Source organism: Anser brachyrhynchus (genome assembly GCF_964034855.1).
Source record: "Anser brachyrhynchus genome assembly, chromosome: 1".
Classification (NCBI taxonomy): domain Eukaryota; kingdom Metazoa; phylum Chordata; class Aves; order Anseriformes; family Anatidae; genus Anser; species Anser brachyrhynchus.
The window spans coordinates 197,413,625-197,422,670 of record NC_137694.1 but is presented as its reverse complement, the minus strand read 5'-3'; the positions used below and the strand labels follow the sequence as shown (position 1 = coordinate 197,422,670).

The 9,046-nt window shown below is 46.7% G+C and overlaps 1 protein-coding gene across 8 annotated transcripts in view; it reads left to right on the top strand.

The window, feature by feature from the left end:
* Positions 1-202: 202 nt before the first annotated feature.
* The window catches only part of YAP1 (Yes1 associated transcriptional regulator), an 88,826-nt gene continuing 79,982 nt past the window's right edge, over positions 203-9,046 (top strand). Inside the window, exons 1-2 of one of the 8 annotated variants that reach the window (XM_080576842.1) lie at positions 203-1,004; positions 3,278-3,525. In XM_080576842.1, coding sequence (XP_080432968.1) covers positions 657-1,004; positions 3,278-3,525 — 596 coding nt within the window. In that variant the 5' untranslated portion in view covers positions 203-656. The remainder of the gene's footprint in view (positions 1,005-3,277; positions 3,526-9,046) is intronic. The other 7 variants (XM_080576843.1, XM_080576844.1, XM_080576845.1 and 4 more) reach the window with 7 other exon arrangements.

Below are 9,046 nucleotides of genomic sequence, written 5' to 3'. Positions count from 1 at the left end.
GGTGTTGGGGGTGCCCCCCCACCCCGGGGCGGCGGGGGAGGGGAGCGCGGGCGCCTGGAAGTTGGGACAGGAGCTGGGGGGGGGGGTAAAAGTTGTGGTTGGCGGCGCGGCCCCGCGGCTGGGGAGCGCGGGCGGGCGGGACAGGGGAGGGGGGAGGTGGGCGCGCACAGAGGGGCGCCGGGCAGGAGGGGCGAGCTCGGGCACAAAGAGACTGCGGGGTGCAGGGAGGGTCTGGGCTCGGGGGGTCCGGGCGGCGAACCCCCTTTTTTCACCCCCCAAAACCCCTCCTGCTGTCCGGCGGTGCGGGCGGGCGCAGGCAGGCGGGCCGCTGCCCGTGTGGGATCCGGTGCGGGCGGGCTCAGGAGGGGCGGAGCCGGGCGCCGAAAGCGCTTCGGGCGGGCGTAACTGCGAACTTTTGTTTGGCGTCCGCCGCCACTTCGCTTCCGCCGCCGGGACGGAGGCGCCGGCCGGGCTGGGCCGGGCCGGGGCTGGGGGGGCAGAGCAGAGCCGTCGGGCCGCCCGGCTTTCCCCGCTCAGGGCTTAACGAAACCCCCGGAGCCAGCAGGACCGAGCCGCGGGGCATGCGGGGCCGCCGAGCCGGGCTGTGAGCCGCCCGAGCCCCGCGCCGTGCAGCGCCGGGGTGTCCCGCCGGAGCCATGGATCCCGGGCAGCCCCCAGCGCAGCAGCCCCAGCAGCAGCAGCCGCCGGCGGCAGCGCAGCCCCCGGCCTCGCAGCAGGCTCCTCCGCAGCCCCCCGGAGCCGTGGTGGTGGCAGCAGCGGGGGGGACCCCGGGCGGCGGGGCTCAGCCCCCCGGGGGGGGTCCGCCGCCGGCGGGCCACCAGATCGTCCATGTGCGGGGCGACTCGGAGACCGACCTGGAGGCGCTCTTCAACGCCGTCATGAACCCCAAGGGGGCCAACGTGCCGCACACGCTGCCCATGCGGCTGAGGAAGCTGCCCGACTCCTTCTTCAAGCCGCCCGAGCCCAAAGCCCACTCCCGGCAGGTGAGGGGGGGCCCGAGGGGGGGTCCCGGTGCTGCCCACCCCGGGCTGCGGGGAAGGGGCTGGTGCGGGACCCCGGGGTGCTGGCTGCTTTCCTTCCTCCCCCCTTCCTCCTCCTCCTGAGGGGAAGTTTGGAGGGGGTCCCCAAACTTGCCCCGGCCCCGCCGTGCTCGGCCCCGTCTGTGGGAGGCCGTGCCAAACTTTTTTTTTTTTTTTTCCGCTCCCCCCCCCCTCCGCCTCTCCCAAACAATATGGATGGAGCGGCGCTTCCACCATTTCGCCGCCTGGGCAGGCTGAGGGCTGAGCCCTCCCTCCCCCGGTGCGAGCAGGGCCGGGGCCGGGGGCACGGCGCCGCCCCAAATGTGCGGGGGGGGGGGACGGGACACGGCCCGTGCCCACCGCCAGGGGGTCACCGAGGGCCGGGCTCGGCGGCCCAGCTGGGGAATAAATGGGGTTTGGGGAAATAAATGGGGTTTCTGGTCGCCTCCTGGCCCCGGGGGGGGGGGTGGGCAGCAGGAGGGAGGCTGCCCTTCCATGGGGTCGGCCAGCCCCTCCGTGATCCTGCCCGGGTTTGGGGTCGGGGGTTTTACGGCTCGCCTAGGGGTTGATTCATTTTCCAAACAGTCGAAAATCAGCCCGGCCTTTCTGTTGTGAGGCCGAAAAGAAAATAGAGACGGGTGGGGCCGAGATGCCTCTGTAGTTTTTTCCCTTGCTCCTGAGTTGCAGGCTGACATCGCCGGGCTCCGGGACGGGATCGGAAAGTTTCTGCGCCGAGTTCTCTCCCTCTTGTGCGAGCTCCATCGCGCTGTGCTTGTGCACGGTCGTGAACTGGCCCACGCTCAACGGCTGCTGTGTCGTGTTCAGTGCAGTAACTGTAGCTAAATGGCCTTCGAAACGCATTGAACTTGCGGGACGTTCACCCAGCTTGTGATTGTAAGCTTGGTGTTGTCTCGCCTGGGTACGTTACCCCATGTCTGTAACGCCTGCTCCTCAGCTGGGCCGTTGACCCTCATCTCTGTCAGCATTTCCTAAAACATAAACCTGAAATTCAGCTGAAGCCAGAGAATCATTTGCTTCATTGTTGGCCGTCGTATTTTAAGAGACCGCTTTCATTTTCCCTTTTTCGTTCAGTTGTGCCCTAACAATAGAGTTGAACAGGAGAGGACTTCACGTTTCTGTAACTCTCAAGAACTAAAGCACCCCCAAATTCAGTTGAATCGCAACTTGCGTGTTGTGTTTATATCCCAAAGTAAGGCAGTTCGGTTCCAGTGCACCGTGTGAAGCTTGGAGCGTGCTCACGCACAGCTGGAGCGGAAAGCCTCCGTACGAGTTGTAAATGGGGCCTCGTGTATGGTGCAATCCTTTGCGTAGGGAGGTGTGGCAAGGGCTGATCCGTGCATCTTATTGTAGGTGGCCATGTTGTTCTGGTGTCTCTACAGAACTAATTAATCTGTCAACGTATAGAAAAGCTAGCGTTTTAATCCAGTTTTTAGAGCTGCTTTTTCTCTTTCATGGTGGACGCGTGTTTACTACTGGCAGAGGAGCTGTGGGCACCTCAGACTGGCGGCTCGCGTGAATGGTTTTGTGAGTCACTTCTGACTGACCGGTTACACCGTGCACGGAAGCTTGCTTTAGATAAAGCTCGGGCAGGCTCTTTGTAAGCTCCCGATACCATTAAAGTGCAGTCTGTGCGAGGGTTAGGGAATTCTCTATTCAGTCCTGTGTACCTTCTTGTTGTTGTCGAGTTCAGGAGTCTTCCTCTCTCGGAGCTCGCTGCAGTCGGTGGGCCTGCCTGCGTTGCTTTTCTCCTTGTGCAATCCCCTAAAGCCGTGTGGAGGGTGTGTGCGGGGTGTCCTTGCACCCTGCACCCCCGTTTCAAAAGGAGAGTGGGAAAGTAACTCCTCCAGCAGGACGGGGGTGCGATGGGAGTGGGTGGGTGCAGTCCAGCAATGAACCACGCAGCGTGCTGTGGGTGGTCTGCTGACTGGAGACGTGGTTTCTTCTTAAGCCCGCACCAAGGATTAAGAACTTTAGTTTTCAAAATAAAACTGAAAGGAGTTATTTATAGTTAATACTGACTTTTGCAAGGACTTATGCCAGTTAACCAACCCAGTTCAAGACTATTGAACAGCAACAACTGCAAAACGAGCAGAGCATTAGAAATGACTAACTTCAGAATTTCTTCTGAAAGATTCACTTAATGTGAAATGTCTTCTAACAGATGTATTTCTGCTAAAGTACAAAAATCTGATGGGGAATACGTTCACTCCTGACAGGCCAGCACTGATGCAGGGACAGCAGGAGCCCTGACCCCTCAGCATGTCCGAGCTCATTCCTCGCCAGCATCGCTGCAGCTGGGAGCCGTTTCTCCAGGGACGCTTACACCCTCTGGAGTAGTGACTGGACCCGGAGCTCCGTCTTCTCAACATCTCCGCCAGTCTTCCTTTGAGATCCCTGATGATGTACCTTTGCCACCAGGTTGGGAGATGGCAAAGACACCATCTGGACAGAGATACTTTCTTAAGTAAGTAAAACTTGTTTTCAGTTAGCTGTATTTTCTTTTTTTTTTTTTTTCCAAGGTCTTGGAATTTTAGTAAAGTTCACTGCGTTTAAAATACGTATTTTAAAAACACACTCCTTATGTATAGTAGGAGAGGAGATCCTGCCATTGAGGAATTTCTCCCACATCACCACTACTGTTTCTGAAAATTGTATGTTGCTCTGTGAATATTTATCCTATCTAAATCTCAGCTGAAGAATGTTGTCCATTATATTGTATACTAAAAAATCAATGAAAAGCATGTTGTGATTTTTAAACATGACCTTTGGATCTGCTGGATCTTGCCGGAGTTCTCATTCAGGTCAAAATACACTTTACCTGTTTTTATGATACAGATTTAAAACACAGATTAACTTTAGACTATTATAGTGAGACTATATCAGGACCTCTTGGTTTGTCAATAAGTACAATTGTGTAAGTACAGAGTCAAAACATTGCTGCCTACTCCACTCATGAGGAAGTTAATATGTGTTTGATTGCAGTACTTGGGTCTGTAACTCTTAAGTCATCTGCGTTCCCTGCAGTGAAAGGGAAATTGCAGAACTTCTAACATTGTTTCTTGTTCCTACTGCTGTGGCTTTTTCACGCAGTGAAATTAGTATCACCTTTTCTGTAACTGAGGAGGGGTTACATATGCCAGCCATCTGACAGCTAGTACATCAGGGAGCGTTTTCTTTTTTGCCATTTCTGAAACAGCAGGAGCTTGTCCTTCTTTCTGCAAGCGTGCCCACCATGACGCATAATTGGCCCTCAAATATTTTGACTATATTTTGAACTTTTTATTTAACTGGAAGGCTCTAAATAACCCATTGTGTGTCATTTTCAGGGCCGGGAGAGGGGAGGGGCAGCACAGTATGTTATTTATGTAAAACTTGTTTCTGCCAAGTAAAACATCTGTATTCCTACCTTTCTTGCTAAAAAACAACATTGTCATTAATACCTCCATTTGATTGAAGTATTTGAGCTTGTAGCTTTTAAAACTAATTTACGTTGTCTGCAGTAAGAATGGATATCGCAGAACTTCTTAAAACGTTCTTGTTCCTATAGTGGTGGTGCTTCCATACAGAGAAATTAGTGTCACTTTTAAAAACCAAAAATAGGTTACAGAAGCTATCTGAAATTACTTGAGCCTGAATGTTACTTTTGAAAGCTATCATTTTGTGTTAGGAAAACAAAAATGAGCGTTACCTAAAGATGTCGAAGATGTGGTATTTTCTTTGGTGCAGTTTAACAGATCAGCATATTCTAGAATGCGTGAACTTCAGTGGGCACAAGTAGAATTTCTTGGAACAATGCGAGTTTATGCCATTTGAGATCGGTAGCTCATTGGGCCTTGAGGAAAGCACAGACTGAGTTTTGAAATGAAAAGCAAACTTTCTTGTTTTGACTGTGTTAGTGAAAGCTCTTAAAGAACAACTTACGAAACCTGAAAAATAGATGCTTGCTTTTTAAGTTTTACTCTTACAAATGCTTTTGTTAATGCTGTCCTTTTTACAGAAAGTAGACCAACTTAAGAGATACAAAGTGTCTTTACACAAAACGTTGATTTTTAAATTATGCTTATTCAGGTGAAATCAGAGTGAAAGTTTTGATCTTGGAAAGCTTTTGTGCAGCTTCGTTATTATCACAAAAAAAAAATCTTTTCCTTTTTTCCTGCAAGTTTCTTGTCCTTTCTTGGTGTTCTGGTATCCATTTCAAAGGGTCAGGTTTCAGCAAGAACAATAAAGAGCCTGAGACTGGAAAGTACACACAAGTCTGGCAAACTCATCTGCATGTGCAAGATCGTTTGTTCTTGAGCAGACATCCAAAGTAAATGATTGAAAGAGCTGCTAGCTGTGAAGGATGTGTCTTGAAGGGGAAAGGAGTGGAAACAAACCAGGTTGTTAGGAATAAAAATAAAGGCTGTACTTTCTGAACCTCTCTCTGCTGGGTCACATGCTGACCTTGGGAGATTTTAAACAGCTTAATGGGCTGTTTTCTTTTGGCTTTCCTTGGGTGATGCCGTGGTATGGAGAGGCTAATGAGGACAGTTCCGAAGGCTCTGTTCACACTTCTGAAGCACGTTTCTGGTTCTTAAAAGATTGTTTAATGCTATCTACAGGTGAGATCCCCCAACTTCATTGGAGTTTGTGAAGATTTGTAAGAAAAAAAAAAACACCCAATATTTTTAAGTACTAGCAAAACGTTTTCTTTGTATGTTTAAGAAATCCAAAGTATTTTTGAGAATTAATTTTAAGTAACAAGTTTGTATTTCAGAAGCTTTTTTCATTGTTGAGTGATAAGTTCAATTTCATATGTGCAAACTTGTTAAAATCATGTCTTGTCTAGTTATACCTTACGTTTTTGCTCAGAGCATGAGGACTGAGATTCCTGATGCTAAATAAATTTAATGTGGTTCCTTCTATGCTGATTTTTGGTCTCTCTTCCAAGTATTCAGCTTTTTTGTTGGATTGGCTGCATTGCTCTTTGTTTCCATTTGTTCTGTAGCCACTCCATGAACGGTCTGGTAATCAGGCTCTAGAAAGATCTTTGCAGAATAGGTAATAGTATTAGATTTTTTCCAGATGTCAGTAAGCCTTATGGTTATAGTTATCATAATACGCTACATTGCAAACCGAATAATTTAAAAGTGAATTTCGTACTTAATACTGTAAGGATTTTAGTCGCTTCCACTAAGCAAAAGGTAAAGCACCACACGTACAGTGGTTTGTGCAAAGAGATAAATTAAAAAATAGTAAGGATAGGGGGGAAATACCTGTCTGGCCTAATAAATGCGTGTGTTTATGTGTATAGAGGCCAGATACACGCCACACACCTATCAGAGCCTATTGAAGGAGGGTGAGAGTGGTAGTGTCGAGTGATCCAGAATTATTCTGGTAAATCAGTCTGTCATCTAGATAAACAGTCCCCTTTATGCACGAATGGCCAACGTATGATTTCCACTCATTAGCATTCATCTTGCTGTTATGAGTAGGACTCTCGAGTGTAATTTTCTGTTAATGAAAATGCAGATGATTTTGGCCGGTGAGTTCAAACATGCTTGCTATCCAGCTGGTAAAACTAATTCTATTTTTTTACTGAAACTGCTACTTAAATAGAACTTATTAGTCGAGACTTGCCTGGTTCCTAAGTGGTCATAGCTGAGTCATCCCGGCATTGTTGTGCGGTAGGCTTTAGCCCATTCTTAAGCATGCAGTCAAAGAGACTTGCTTGGTTTCTGTGGCGATGTCAACTGCATTGCTTTTTAACCACTTCCTGTCAGCCAGCTGCTGGTTGACATTTCAGTGAACTATGGAGAAAGATAGTGGATCACTCTCTAGGCAAAAGAAAATATGCCACGGGAGGAGCAGGCGACGGTTCCCCAAAGCTGAAATGCGTACGGGCTCAGTTCGATTTCGGGATTGTTCGTGGGCCATTTTAACTCAGCGTTAGGCTTTTAATCCTTACAGAGGTCGTGCAATACTTCACATTTTGTAGTGTGGGGAAAAGTTAACTGATTGTCCAGCAAACAAGTCTTGTAATTACTTTTCCTACAGGAAGTAGTTCTTGCAAGCGGTTTATCAACAACTTCCTATTTTTTCTGTGAAGTGTTGAATGACTTCCTGAAGGAGGCCAAGGTGGTTTTCATTAGTATCTGTGGGCGTGTTTGAGGTGTTTACCCATCTGGCAGAAACCTTAAAAATAGATTGTTGTTACACATTTCTTTCTTACTCTACACAGAGGCATGGCTGTATGGAGTGAAGCTGAATGGTTTTAAGATACTGAACGGTTTTAAGATAACAGGGAGCTATGTTTTTTTTTCTTTAACTCATGGGACTCTGTGTGTACAAGAGTATTATGTCATACATGAAAAATAACCAGCAATGCTGTTTTAAATTTCTTTCGCGTCTCTATTTTTGCCCCTGTCTGGAACCAACTGCTTCAGCAATATCATTTGCTCCCTTCCTCCTCCTCTGCTTCCCACCCTTCTAACCTTCCAGGGCAGAAAGCGTTTGTTGGAAAAATTGCTGCCACAGTTGTATATTTTGTTGAATACCTAAATTTACTGGGGAATTGCATATTTGGAATCATTAGTTATGGGAGCTCTTGTGTTTGTGGTTCTATAGTTTAGGCAAGTTTGGCATTAAAAGAGGTGTACTGTTGGAAACCAAAACTGCAACCACCGCTTTTGGCAGGCTTGACTACTTTTTCATACTTACACTAAAAAGAAATTGAAGTTTTTTTTCTGTTTGCTGAATTCTATTTGTAATATGTCAAGCTCATTTCATGTTTATATTGGTGATTTCTGACTTTATGAAAGTATTCATGAGTTCGTTGATCTAAAAAATTCCATGAGATTTGTGCAGCGGAAAATGGGCACTGTCAGTTTCAGAACGTAGCTAGAGAAGAGAAATATTAGCTAAAATGCTTTTGAAGTAGAACACACTGTGGTATGTTTTTTGGCAATTTAAGATTTTTGGTCTTGGAAGACCAAGTACTAGAGCGTATATCTTTCCTTCTGCCTCTTACTTGAAGAAACCTGAAATTTGTTTTATGAAAGAACAATGAAAGAAACTAGTTTGACCGTGCACTTGTACTAAAGATTTCCGTATCTTTAAAAGGGAGGAAGAAGAAGATGGGCAAGCTTGCGTTATTTGTGTTAGTACTGAGCCTGAGCTGGAAGGAGGATGAAAGCACACCTCCAGTTCTCTCCATTCAGGGAACGTGCAGCCAGCTCACTGGGTGGGCATCGGTGAAAGAAACGGCACACGGTGCTTCTCCTGTGTTTGATTTTGTTTTGCCTAAGAAAAATTGCAGAGGTACTGATAATATCTTTGCATTCAGTATACTGCCATACAAGATAATTTTATAGGACTCTTCCAAAAACAGTTTTATTAAGCTGATGTGATTTTTTGGTAAACAAAATATGTACCCTGTGGTTTTCATTAACATATTTTCCTTTTATTTATGAGCGTGTTTATATTAATTATTCTCAGAAAAAATGAAACCAGGGACAAATACAGAATCTGTAGTTAGTTTTAAGATAATTAAATTCTTTGAGGATGTTTTTTTTTAATTGGCTGTTGATCTGCACCTTTCTTCCTCCCACAGGTTTTGCCTCTCAATATATCTCTTAAAAATGATCTCTGTGCTTTATAGTGTCTGATTCAGTGCCTACTGGAACTTTTCCATGAATTCTGAAAATCATTGGATCAAACCTCCACTGAGAGCTGCTAGTGCTGTAGGGGAGCATGGGCCAACTGTAGAAGATGATGAATATAGTTCTTAAAAATCTAAATTGGATCCGAATACATGCACTGAAGAGAGAAAGCAGTGGCATACTTGGGAAATTAAGATTGTATTAACACAGTTTTCATTAAGGTGGAAAAATGTGGTTGTTTCAAGTATCAAACATTAAAATGTTAAACCTTTCAATTTCTCTTATGGAGTTGGTCAGAATTACTACCTATTTATCTGTTGAGAAAACGTTTGGTTTATGTACTTA